General features: G+C 38.3%; 2 protein-coding genes across 7 annotated transcripts in view; one reads left to right on the top strand and one right to left on the bottom strand.

The window, feature by feature from the left end:
• DPH5 (diphthamide biosynthesis 5) overlaps positions 1-2016 on the top strand; it is a 73474-nt gene extending 71458 nt beyond the window's left edge. For 2 of the 4 annotated variants that reach the window (XM_049880244.1, XM_049880246.1), the window contains one exon: positions 641-2016. In XM_049880244.1, coding sequence (XP_049736201.1) covers positions 641-690 — 50 coding nt within the window. In that variant the 3' untranslated portion in view covers positions 691-2016. The remainder of the gene's footprint in view (positions 1-640) is intronic. The other 2 variants (XR_007516773.1, XM_049880245.1) reach the window with 2 other exon arrangements.
• The window catches only part of SLC30A7 (solute carrier family 30 member 7), a 615874-nt gene that overhangs the window by 516824 nt on the left and 85418 nt on the right, over positions 1-13632 (bottom strand). For 2 of the 3 annotated variants that reach the window (XM_049880234.1, XM_049880232.1), the window contains one exon: positions 4076-8793. In XM_049880234.1, coding sequence (XP_049736191.1) covers positions 8746-8793 — 48 coding nt within the window. In that variant the 3' untranslated portion in view covers positions 4076-8745. Of the gene's footprint in view, positions 1-4075; positions 8794-13632 lie in introns of those variants that run through there. The other variant, XR_007516772.1, reaches the window with a different exon arrangement.

The raw sequence follows: 13632 nt of genomic DNA on the forward strand, positions 1-13632 counted from the left end.
GAAAATTTTGAAAGGATGATGGTCATTCCAGAAGCTTCTGGTGTTCATTTCACATGAGATGATCCATAGAGCAGGGTGAGAGAACAATTTGGGGTTAATGGAAAGATCTAGAAATAAATATTTTGAGATGTGTGTATGAGGTAGGATGATGAATAAGAGCCTCAATGATGGTGAAGACATTTCCAAACCTAGCATTCTTCTCTCCTGATGAGTTGTGTTTTTTTTTCCTAGCCCTAGGAATCATTCTTCTTTCCCCTTAAGTCTCTGGAAACTGTTTCAATATTATTTAGGTTCACAGTGTTTTTTTTCAGTTCATCAAACTGATAGACACAATTCAGATAAAATTTTTAAACAGAAATTTTATTGAAAGAATTCTGATACAATAGTTCATGATTCCTTTTATATATATATGAGGTTAAACAAAATATAGAATGAATGTCCTCAAGTAGAAAAAAGTGAAACATACATTACAAATTTGTTATATTGCACTTAAGCAAATTATAATTGGTTTACTTGAGCATATTCAAACCAAATTACAACAGTCTTTGAACTTTGTGGTGGTTATGTGTCAAGTTGGCTAAGCCATGATTCTCAGTGGTTTGGCAGATATATAATCATCCCCTATTTTGTGATATGATAGGAGCAGCCAATCAACTGAAAAGGGAGTTTCCTTGGGGGTGTGGCCTGTAAACAATATATGTGGATATTCTGGCAAAGTTCACCCTCTCTCAATCCTCCATCTGATTTGTCATCCTCTGAGTTCCAGTTCTTGGGATGTGAGCCAGCAGCGTGCCATCTGACCTGCCGATTTGGAGTTCATCAACCCCTGCAACCATGTGAGTCAGGAGAAGCCTCCAGCCTCACGCGTGACCTGCAGATTTGGGACTTGCTAGCCTTCATAACTGCATAAGCCATTTCCTTGAGATAAATCTCTCTCTCTATGTAGATATACTTCACTGGTTTCGCTACTCTAGAGAACTCAGCCTAAGACAAACTTTGACAATCTTGTCTTGTACTCAAATTTTAGAAATGCTTTGATGCCGTAATTTTCACCTAAGGAATTAAACTCATGTACGAAATTGGCCATCTGTTTAAAAACCATCAAAAGCAGGTAGGTAAAGTGTTATAGGGGTGTTTAGAAAATGTTAAGAAGGGTTTTGGCAATTTTTCATTTATAGTATTTTGATGTAAAAGACCCCATTCTGTTTATTGATAAAGCTCACAAACATTGGGGCAAAATACCATTTGGGCAGTAATGTCACTAAGTTTGCTGCTACTGGAGGAAGCAATGGGGTTACCTGACAAACTCTTAACATAAGTTTAATTCAAAATAGAATCTTCATGGAGACTGAAGGCTATGCATGATATGTGATAAAAAAAAAATACATAAACAAAATTCAAATACTAAAATTCTAAATAAAGCTTTTTTCCTCCCACTGGTATAAAATGGAAGTTCTACAGTGGAAGCAGCAATGAAAAGAAGAAAAATAAGGGAAGAAATCTAGGAAGGCTCTACTAAAATTTAGTATTCGGAGGCAAAAAAAAAGGTATAAACTATTTTAGAAAATACTTAAATTACTTAATGAATACATACAGTGTTGATTTTCTAACAGTACCTTCAAGAAACACCTCTGAAAGAGCTTTGGATAATACATCTGGAGAAAAATGAAAGAGGAGACGTGTTATATACACAGGTCCTTAAAGGAATATGAATATGGCAATTCTCAATAAAAATGAAGGAGACAATGTGGTTTCTGATTTGGCTGTACAAAATATAAAAAATTCAAGTGGTTCAGGTTCCACTGTCCCAGTTTAGCTAAATTCTGTCCAACAATATGCAAAGTGGATTGAACATTTCTGTATGTAACCACTATTTATGTATAAAAAGAACGAGCAGCTCTCAGGGCTACTTGAAAATGACCAAAGTGAACATAATATTAAGTCACTTCATTTGTGCAAAAATGCCAAAGAAATGCTGAGATGTCTTATGTAATAAACAGTAAACTACTGGTTTTACCTGTCCCTAACTGTCACTTTTGTATCCATTACCATCTACAGTATTTACTCACTAGTTCACCAAACATATATTGAGCATGTAAGTGTAAACCTAGTCTAAGTTTGGGGATAAAAGGATATATGAGACAAAGACATCTTTCTTAAAAGGTTTCCATCATCATGATCAAAATTACAAATACTAAATTTTCAAAGCTGTGGGCAGAGTTCAAAGTTGAATATAATTATGTTTAAACAACAACAACAAAAATCCCACTGCTGTCAATTCCAACTTACAGCGACCCTATAGGACAGGGTAGAACTGCCGATACGGTTTCCAAGGAGCAGCTGATGGATTCAAACTGCCGACCTTGTGGTTAACAGCCAAACGCTTAACCACTGGGTCACCAGGGCTCTTTCCTTTGAAAAGGTGTGTGTAAAACATTATGTTGTATATCACATCCTACTTATCCCACTCCTGCATCACAAAACTATTTGTAGTTCTTGGAAAACAGTTCCCTAATAAAGTAAGTTAAGCTTTCTTGGCCAGAAGTTCAGCTTCTCTACTCATACTGGCTCAGAGGGCTCTATCTTTTCAGAGTCTGTCCCTTTAAGAGCTTGCTGTTGATGGGTGCAGGCCTGTCAATCCCGACTCATAGAGACTCCATGTGACAGAGCAGAACTGCCCCAGGTTTTTTTTTTTTTTTTTGGCTGTAACCTTTACAGAAGCAGGATGGCAGGTCTTACTCACACAGAGACACTGGGTAGGTTTGAACCACCAACCTTTGGGTTAGCAGCTGAGCACTTAACCGCTGCACCACCAGGGTTACTCTGTGTCAATAAAACATTTTTTTTTTTTTTTAAGTCTTGAAAGTGCTTAAAGAAGCTCTGATTGGTCTTTTTAGTCTTACAGTTTAAGATAAGTGGCAAAGGTGGTACCATAAGCCTAAGAGAACAGAGGGAAGGAGTAAGTCTAATAATGCATAGCAACTGTTCCTCCCTATCAATTTTGTCACAGAGGCTGTTCACTGACCTTATAGGCATCTGTTTAGATCTTTAAAAAGCTGAACAACATAAAACAGTGGTTTGGAGAAAAAACACTGGATTTAGAGCCAATCCCCTACCAGTGGTATCCCCCAGGCAAGTCATTTAAATTCTCTAGCAACAGCTTCCTCATCTGTAAAATGGGGACAAGATTTCCTTCCTCACAAGGATGTTAAAAGAATTAGATAGGAAAATATATTCGAAAATGACCTATCAAAGGGTTGGGAGGGAAAAACACTAAATAGCCAATAGATAAGTGGTAACTTTGGTGAAGGGTAAGACAGTACCCAATACTGGGGAAGCCAGCACAACTTGACGAAAGCAAGGTCACTGAAGCTCCATAGACACATCTGAACTCCCTGAGGGACCAAATTACTGGGCTGAGGGCTGTGGGGACCATGGTCTCGGGGAACATCTATCTCAATTGGCATAACATAGTTTATAAAGAAAATGTTCTACATTCTACTGTGGTGAGTAGGGCCTGGTGTCTTAAAAACTTGTGAGCAGACATCTAAGATACTCCACCGGTTTCACCCCATCTGGAGCAAGGGAGAATGAAGCAAACTAAACATACAGGGGAAACATTAGTCCAGAGGACTTATGGACCACAAATACCACAGCCTCTACCAGACTGAGTCTAGCACAGCAAGATGGTGCACAGCTACCACGAGTGACTGGTCTGACAGGGAACACAACAGAGGGTCCCGGACAGAGCTGCAGAAAAACATAGAACAAAATTCTACCTCAAAAAAAAAAAAAAGACCAGATTTACTGGCCTGACAAGGGACTGGAGAAACCCTGAGAGTACAGCCCCCAGATACCCTTCCAGCTCGGTAAGGAAGTGACCCCTGAGGTCCACCCTTCAGGCAAAGATTAAAAAAAAAACAAAAAACCAAATCCAGTGCCGTCGAGTCAATTCTGACTCATAGCAACTCTATAGGACAGAGTAGAACTGCCTCATAGAGCTTCCAAGGAGTGCCTGGCGGATTCAAACTGCCGACCCTTTGGTTGGCAGCTGTAGCACTTAACCACTACGCCACCAGGGTTTCCAGGCAAAGATTAGACAGGTCCATAAAATGAGACTAAAGAGGCGCACCAGCCTAGGGGCAGGGATGAGAAGACAGGAGGGGACAGGAAAGCTGGTAATGGGGAGCCCAAGGTCGAGACAGGGAAAATGTTGACATGTTGTGGGGTTGGCAACCAGTGTCACAAAACAGTATGTGTATTGTTTTATGAGAAGCTAATTGGCTGTGTAAACCTTCATCTAAAGTACAAAAATAAAAAAGTACCAAAAAAATCTGTCGATCATAAAAGTATGCAAGTGTTAATTAGTGCAAATTCTTTCTTAATGGAAATGTTGTGTTAAATGTGATAATATTAAAAAATTATAAGAAGTGCCTGGCTAAATGTTTAATAAGCTTATTCAGCACCCTTTCTGCAATTAGGAAATGGTTAAACCAAAGACACCCTCATCAAAAAAGACAGCCATTTGGCCTTTAAATAGAACTATACACTTAAGCTTCTTTTCTGCAGTTACGTTCTTGGTGCGTAACTTTTCATTGTATTTGAGTCTGTCTTGATACTGTGGTAAAGAAATGGATCAATAGTTTTGGACGGATCATGACTTGCAACAATCTTCTTATACTGATAAAACTTTTAATGAATGTTTTCGAAGAATAAAATAATGCCTTTTAACAAAGTTCTAGAGTTGGAAAATAATTTGACCTGGGCGACAAAAAGAAAATAGAAAAAAATTAATTTTCCTAAGGTAAGGCTTTCATGAAGAGTTAAAAGTAGCAGTTTAGCATTTGGGATTCTAATAGACTTCAAAATTATAACCTATTGAATTAAAAGATCTGTTTTGTTCTATACAAATTTAATGCCCAACTCTGCACGGCTCTGAGAACAACTTAAAAATGAAAAAGCTCTTTAGTGACTGAAAACTATAGTAGCAAGACTAAAATGATATGATTTGTGAATTAGCCTAGCTCCTAAAAGGTACCAGGTTACAGAATATAAACAAAATAAACTAAGCGATCCTTATATTAGATTTAGCATTGGACAATTTAACAGAAAAATTAAAAAAGGATCCTGTACAAACGTCATTTTTTTGTTTTTTAAATCAGGAACTGATTTCACAAAAGTTAAAAAAAAAAAATTATAGTACTGTCCATTAAGAATATTATGGAAGTAACACTCTAAACCTTATAATTACACATGAAAAATCCAAGTGCCTTAATGTACCAAAAATGGAGGTCAGGTGCCCTTTATTTACTAACGGGCTTTTATCACATTTACAGAAGGAGAAATATGCTGGAGAGGCACCGCGATAAAGTAGAAAGAGCTCTAGCCTTGGAGTCAGAAGACCTGGATTATACTGTCTTGTCTTGGCCGCTAATTGTCACCTTGAGTAAATGACTTTTTGGGGCTTCAATTTTTTTCATCTGTAAAATAGAGGTAGAGCTAGACTGCTTTTAAGGACAGTCCCCCATTAGATGGAAAATTCTACATTAAGCAATTTAAATACTGTTGTTCTTAAATCCCAGAGTTATAGAACAGGATGCTACCGTATTAGTCATCTCTATAAAAACTGATTTATTATTCCATAGTAGGCAAAATCATTAGCTAGAACTCTGATCAACTGCTTTTTGTGTCAATGATTTGGCTGTTTTACAAAGGTAGATTTCTATCAGCACGAAAGTCACAGTATTTTGGCTACTGGTACATACAGGCTTTGAAGAATGCTGAACCGCTCTGGATACAAGGGAAATCACAATGACAGTAACGTCTGTTACCACTTCCTTACACTTGTGCTGCAGAAGACAGCGTAGGGATGACAGCATGAGGAACGCAGAGCTACAGATAAACTGGATACAGGTAGTCCCCAACTTACGACAGGGTTTCGCTCCGACGGCTCCATTGTAAGTCGGTTCTAAGTCAAATGCCTCATTTTTTAAGCTTTCATTCTTATTGCCTTTTATTATCGGTATCTTTATAAATCTGATCTTTGGACATTTGCGAGAGAATATCTGAGAAGGATAACACCAGCAAATTATGTGCTGCAATACTGTAGTACATATTACTAACGAGAAGATGTACAAAAACAAAACAGTTTATTGTAACTTGAATACGCCATTAAGTCGAGGACTACCTGTACAGCCCTTCACAAAGATGCCCTTGGAGTTAGCAAAAATAAGAAGTTGTGCACGTTAAGCCCTTCACCTTGATTAATATAATCTAGGTTTAAAAAGCAAAATTAATGTAGGTATAATATTTCTGTTTGGGGAAGCTTACCTGGCAAGGTAAACTTTCCCTGAGCAATATAAATTTGTTCTGGAGATAATATTTTGGTTTTTAAAATATTAGTAAAATTAAACTCAAATATATGATTGGGGGAGGCAGTCAAGAGTTAGCTCAACGATAAGAACATTGCAAATTTATTTTATAATGATAGGTAGTACCTGATTTCATAACAAACTGGTGCCAAGACCACGGATCCTATGAGTGAGAAAAGAGTTGCTTTTTCTCACACTGATTTTTTACTGCTGGCACATACTGTCAGTGATAGGATAATGTAATGCTAGCTTGCTGAGTGTGAGCTGGCAATCTCTTGTAACGAATGCACGGTTAGAGTTTCAAACCTGTCTAATACTCTACATACCTTATCAAAGAAAAAGAAACATACTCATGCATTTGTGTTCTCAGAGTACAGTTAAATGAAGCGATATATATTTTGACAAACACTTCACGTAGAATGGAGGGCTAGGGCTCAGTGAAAGGCAGAATCAGATCTTTAAAACTCACTGATAAATGGGACAGGCCAGTGCAAGCACTAGCTCCCTATGTGACATAGGATAATTACACAAAATTCATTTTTAAAGGCACACATCCAAAATCCCTGCCTTCCTGCCTTCATCTCGGCCTGTCATTTTCTGTACTATGCCAAAAGCCACACAATACCCCAGGGTCCTGTAAGGCGTGTAGGGGTTGCAACCTTTCATTACACTTGTAGTGAAAAAGCAGTACCAGTATCAGAACATTGCCTTTTGTTCTTTCCTTCCCAAAAGATCTTAACAATTGTTTAAACACATTCTACTGCAGGAATTCTTAGCTTTAGAATTAGCTGGCAATAAGCAAAAAAGTTCTGAAAATACGCCTTAATCTGCAAAAAGGAGACTACTGGCAGCTCGAGGCAATCTGCAGCAGTTTAGAAAAGCAGGAAGACAGTGGTCCAGTTTTCCTAACTCAGAGTAGTTCATAACTCACAGGTCAGAATCAACAGTATTTCTGCCAAATCAGTGCAAAAGTGCTTAATATTAATCTACAGTCTTCACAATCATTTTCATCCTGCAGGCTCCTCCCCCCAAAATTTCAGTTTTTAAAGTTAAAAGGGAATATACATTGTGATAAAGTATGAGAAAAATGTTTATCCAGATCGATGTCTTCATAAAATATGGAATCTTGAAGTAGCGTGTTCAAGAAACACTTGTCACCTCAAATTGCAATTTTATTTCTCAAATACACAAGAACCTAGAAAACCAGCTACATCTACGTCACCACATTCGCTCCATACTGGCAATAGTTCAAACTCAATAAAATGCTTCTTCGGGATTCCTGGAAGCTATTTGTGCAAAACTTGCACAGAAAAGAAAATGGTATGACTTGGCATTTGAAGAATGAAAAAGCAAAGTAACATTGGCACAACCATTTTTGCCTTCAGTCGACCTAGCCTTTTCCGTTCAAAAATAAAATCCATAAAACCAGCAAGGAAAGACATAGGAAACTATCACAGATACACAGGCTTTTATAGAAATCTGGAATTTAACAAATGTTTGTCAAAACAACCTTTTGTCTAACAGATGCATTTGCAAGGTTCTGAAAACAGTCGACAAAGTAATGTGATAACTGAATTTGTTATAAAAAAGCAAAATAACACCTTTTATTTTTTGATAAGATAAAATAATAAAAGGCAAGTTTTCATACATCTGAACCTATGCTGGATGTACACACACAGAAATCTGTGTACATCACTAGCAAGAGTCTTATTTTGTACAGGTTACAGAGTACCCATTTTAAAAAAAGACAGAGGCATGACCTTGGATGGTATATTTCTATGCTGGCAAATACATTTTCTGATGCAAAGGCACTTTGAAAACCCAATATGGTTTGGTTCATTAGTTTGCAAAGTACAAACAATTTTACAAACATATGATTACACTGAAAAAACGTCAACAATTGTGACTTTACATATAAAACACATTTCTACTTTTTTTTTTTTTTTTGAAATAACACTGGTTTTGTGGGAATGAAAGCAGTGGTTTCAAGCAGCTTCAGTGAAGACATTCAAGATGACTGGAGGCCCAGAGTCTGAATTTCCTAATGGCTAGGGAGGGGAGGGTGCCGGAGAGAAAAAAGGAAACGAACGAAAACCGCCACCACCCTGGAACAAAATCAGAAACCTCAGAAATCAAAATGGTTGGAAGGGAAGGGCACAAAGACAAAGACCGACAGTCCAGGAGATCAACTTTTCATTCTGCTCCCTTAGCTGTGAACTCCCGGCAGAGCACAGACTAACTCCAGCTGGTCTCCTTGGTGCTGGGGAGTTGTAGTGATGATCTCTCTACTTAAAAACGCTGGGTGCAGTTTTTTAGATTGTACAGTACCAGAAAATTTTGGTCCAAAAAAAAAAGCGTAATTTCTTTTCATTCATTACATGGCCGCAAAGTCAATCTGTACGTAAAGTTGTCTCACTCCGGCCTAAAAAGTTAAAAAAAAAAAAAGAAAATCAGAAAATCAAACAAGCCAATGACAGACTACGTATTTCAGAAAAAGAGCAGAAGGATTTTTCTATTCTGCCTCTCGGAAAGTCTTCTGTGTTATCCATCAAAAAACATTAGAAAATTATTTTAGAAACAAGTATATTCATAAATGGCAAAACAGAGTCTCCATTTACCACTACAAAAGTGACAATTATAAAAATGTGATTATCCATCTGCCATCATGCTTGACTGGTTTGCAACTAAATAAAATCAACAAATCAACCTAGTCTAAATCCTCCTATGATAAATGATTAGTAAACACCTTAATAAGTGTAGCTACCAGTTATTTAATCATTTTATATGCCAATTCCTCTCTTTAATTTTGGATATAAGCTTGCTATTCAAGGACATTGCTCCCAGAATTGTCCCCTATGTCTCCTGTATTATCAATTTTTTTCCTCCCTACTGGATCATTTCCACTAGCACACATACACACTGTAATTTCTCCCGTTTAAAAGAAAGCCTTCATTCAACCCTACACTCCCTTCTGGCTACAGTCCTATTGAACCCCTTTCAACCAAACTTTTGGCTGTCACCACTTCCCCAAAACTGTCAGGGTCACCTCCAAATTGTTTACACCCATGCTCAATTCTCAGTTCTCATCTTACTACTTATTCTGTGAGCAATAACACAGATGATCACTCCCTCCTACTGAAACACTTTCTTCTTGGCTTCCACAGAACACTTATTTGGCTGTCCTTTTACATCACGTGCCTCTCTTTCACAATCTCTTTTGCTGGTTTTCTTCCTCCTGTCTTTGAACACTGAACACTGCAGTATCCAAAGGCTCAGTCCTCAGAACACCAGATCTCATCTAGTATTCAGACTTTAAGTACCACCCACCTGCTCCAAAACCAAAAACTAACTGCCGTCAAGTCGACGGGAACTCCTAGTGACCCTACAGGCCACAGCAGAATTGCCAAGGCTATAAATCTTTACAGAAGCAGACTGCCATATCCTTCTCTGCTCACACCTCCCAAATTTTTATTTTCAGTCTGGAACTTGTTCCCTCAACTCAAATATTATAAAGCAACCATCCACTCGGCAGTTCAACACAGCCAAATTGAAATCTTTATCGTGTCCCCTCAAGCCTGTTGATTCTGTGGTCTTCTATAGCTCAATTCCAACCTTTATTAGCAACCTTGCTAATGGATTGGAAATTCTGTTAGCCTTACCTTCAAAATACACATACCCAGAATCTGACCAGTTTACATTACCTCCACTGCAACCACCCTGGTCCAAGTCACTATCATTTCTTCCCTAGATTTTGTAATGGCTTCCTATCTGGTTTTATTGCTTCTGTCTTTGTTCTCCTTTGGTCTATTACCAACATAGCAACTACAGTGAAGACTCTCCTTCACTCAAAATCCTCCAACAGCTTACTTCATCTTTACAAGCCCACAGTCCTTACAATGGCCTACAAAGCCCCTCATCATCTGAACTCACCTTTTACTCTTTGTTCAATCAGCTCCAGCCACACTGGCCCTTCTGCCTGGAGCACTCTTCCTTGAGATATCCACATGACATACTCCCTCTCTTGTCACACCTCTACTCAAACATCAGTAAGGCCCAACCCGACCACCCTATATAAAATGCATTCAATTAACTCATCCAATAAATATTATGTTGTATGCCACTGAATACAACAGTGAACAAAACATATATTTATTTGTACTCGCAATTTATACTCTATCGATGGCACTAGTTTTTTTTTTTGGGAACTTGGGTAAGGGAGATATATGAGATGACATACAGGTATGCGACGCTTAACATCTGTTCGTGCAATATCCACATGCATATATGTCTGTGGGCCAGGGCACCCAGGTGTCTGACTGCCAGGATGCAGACCCTTGTCTTAAGGTCAGAACCCCATTTCTGCCTGGCTGCTGTGTACCGCCTGGAAGCCACCTAGTCTGTAGCGATGGAGGCCCAGGCTCAAACTCTCAACCTCAGTCCCTCTCGGGTTCCATGACTCGGTGGTCTAGTCCCTGTGTTTTGCCCAATGTGGTCCTGGAGGGTGCTGGTGAAAGGTATGCTCCCCAGGCGCCTGAGCTCAGCCCCCTTGGTTCAGACCAGCCCCTCCCTGGGCAAGTTCTCATGGGTAAGCTAGTTTTCAATGCAGCTGGCTAGAGATGGACAATATCTCAGCATTCCTGATCTCCCTACCCATAACACCTACTGCCTTCTGAGATATTATAAAACTTACTTACTCACTATGTTTATTATTTACTGTTGATCTTCTCCCATTTATAATGTAGTAATCTCCCCCATGTCAAGGCTATTGTGTTTTTCACATTGCCAAATCCTAAACCTCCAACAGCACCCAGCATACAGTAAGTATTCAGTAAAGCATGTGATCAGTCACAATAGGTCCTTTCTTGTCAGTACCACAGAAGAAAAGTAAATAGGAATATTTAATAGAAAGGAAAACGTAAGACTGGGGGATAAAAATCTATTAACACTATCTTCTTACAGTAATTTCTGGGCTCCTTAAAGCACTGCTTTCTGGCATGGCTTTTTTTCCCAGCATTCAGGTAGGAGTGCTCTGCATTATACTAACAAATGTGTGAGAGTAGTTAGGAATTACTCACGGAACAAAAAGCTGGTAGACCCTAGAAAACTTTTTTTCATTAAAAAAAAAATCCTTGCTATGGTAAACTTAAAGCTCTCTTTTATTCAAATTTACTGAAAATGCATTTGAAAATACTCTTTCCTTAGAGATTAAGAGGCTTCTAGCAGAAAAAAAAGATAGAACTTAGTATCTGTATGCTCTTGATCTAAAAATTAAAACTCAGAAACAGTTTTAATTCTCCTAGAATCCAGACTTCTGGGTCCATGGAGTTGGGGTGACCCATTCAAGTAACCTGTTCTTAGGTGTCCTTTTGAGCTTTGAGCCTTTAAGAAACTGTTTTCCTAAAGTCACCTTCAAGTCAAACAGCAGCCTAGTGAGCAGCTCAGTAGTGATCATTCTGCCTCAGGCATTGGGCTTTTTTAGAGAACTATCTATCTACATGCACCCAGTTTAGAGGATCAGGAAGCCAACGGTCTGATTGGAAAATGGCTTGTCCTTGTTAGGTGCTGTCGAGTCAGTTCCAACTCACAGGGATCCTATGCACAACAGAATAAAACACTGGCTGGTCCTGCCTCATTCTTACAGTTGTTGCTATGTTGGAGGCCACTGTTGCAGTCATTGTGTCAATCCAACTCTTTGACGATCTTCCTCTTTTTCACGGACCCTCTACTTTACCAAGCATGATGTCCTTTTCCAGGGACTGGTCCCTCCGGATAACATGTCCAAAGTAAGTGAGATGAAGTCTCATCATCCTTGCTTCTAAGCATCATTCTGGCTATACTTCTTCCAAGACAGATTTATTTGTTCTTCTGGCAGTCCATGGTACATTCATATTCTTCACCAACACCATAATTCAAATACATTCATTCTTCTTTGGTCTTCTTTGGCCTGTCCTTAGGGACTCTGCTTCAACGACTGACTCACCCTGGAACCCTGTATACATTCTGATGCTACCTCCTGAAAAATTAACATGTCAATGTTCTGCAAAACCCCTTTCCACTATCCCTTCTTTGGAGAAGTGCCTTCCTGATACATATGGGTTGATGCTGCCCAACTGGAATCCTATCTACTCACAATACACATATTCTGTTACATTAATTTTTGGTGTTTCTCCACACATTCAGGTTTCTGACAACACCAAATCTTAGCTTTTCTCAATTTCAGTATTGATAAATACCAACCTTACTTATTTCACAGAAATGTTATACATTCATTCAATATCTGACGAATATTTAACAAATCCTTGCTACCTACCAGAAACCCTTCCTGTTGTAAGGGTTTCCTGTGAATGTATAAGAAAGGATTTTATATGCTATAAAAATTAAGTAATTACGGAAAATGAGATTAAATAGGACATGCCTAATATACATTTCTAAAATAGTCAATTATAAATTATTATAATTACAACTATTATATGGTTTGATTTACTCAACCCAGATGGCCTTTGAAATAACTATACTTAGGAACTCTTCGGCAAAAGTCTTATATATCTAACCTTAAAACTACTGCCCAAGTATATTAACTTTTAATTTTTCTTTGAATGAAATCGTTAATAAAAGCAAAATGGGCAAAATAACTTGAAAGCCACTTGAGCTCCTTTTATTGTCTCTGCCATCTTCCTTATCCTCAGCCCCAATATAGTGAAGATGGTAATAAGAAATGAAGTAGCCCAAGGCAATAAAGAAAAGAAAGGAAAAACAAAGAGGTTAGGTAAACTGATCTTTGCATAATCACGAGTTAATTACTCCAAGCTGACATCTTTCCCAAGGGACAAGAGATTTCCACAAAAGCTCAGCCTAGCAGCAAAACAAAAAGAAAGGCATTGCGTGTCATCTATCCATCCCCAGAGGGGCAGCTTCAAGTTTTTTTTCCCATTTTCCTCTTTCAATTCCCTTTAGAGAGAAGAAAGGAATTTCCAAAGAATTCTTCGGTAAGTGACCTACTCTCTGAATGTAAACTATGTTTTCTATACAGTTTATTCATACCACCAAGATGTGACCAATACTCTAGCAAATGAAAACAGTGCTTAGTTTCAGCTAGTAAGTCAGAGGCCAGCTGAGTGGTTGTCCTTAAAATGTAAAAACCATAATACTCATTGTATCTTTATCCTGACAGTAATGCACAGACCATAGACCATAATTCAGTCAATACTTTTTTAAAATTGGAAATGCAGTTTGTTATTTTTAACACATATAACCCCAAAAA

The sequence above is a fragment of the Elephas maximus genome, chromosome 3, assembly GCF_024166365.1.
Source record: "Elephas maximus indicus isolate mEleMax1 chromosome 3, mEleMax1 primary haplotype, whole genome shotgun sequence".
NCBI lineage: Eukaryota > Metazoa > Chordata > Mammalia > Proboscidea > Elephantidae > Elephas > Elephas maximus.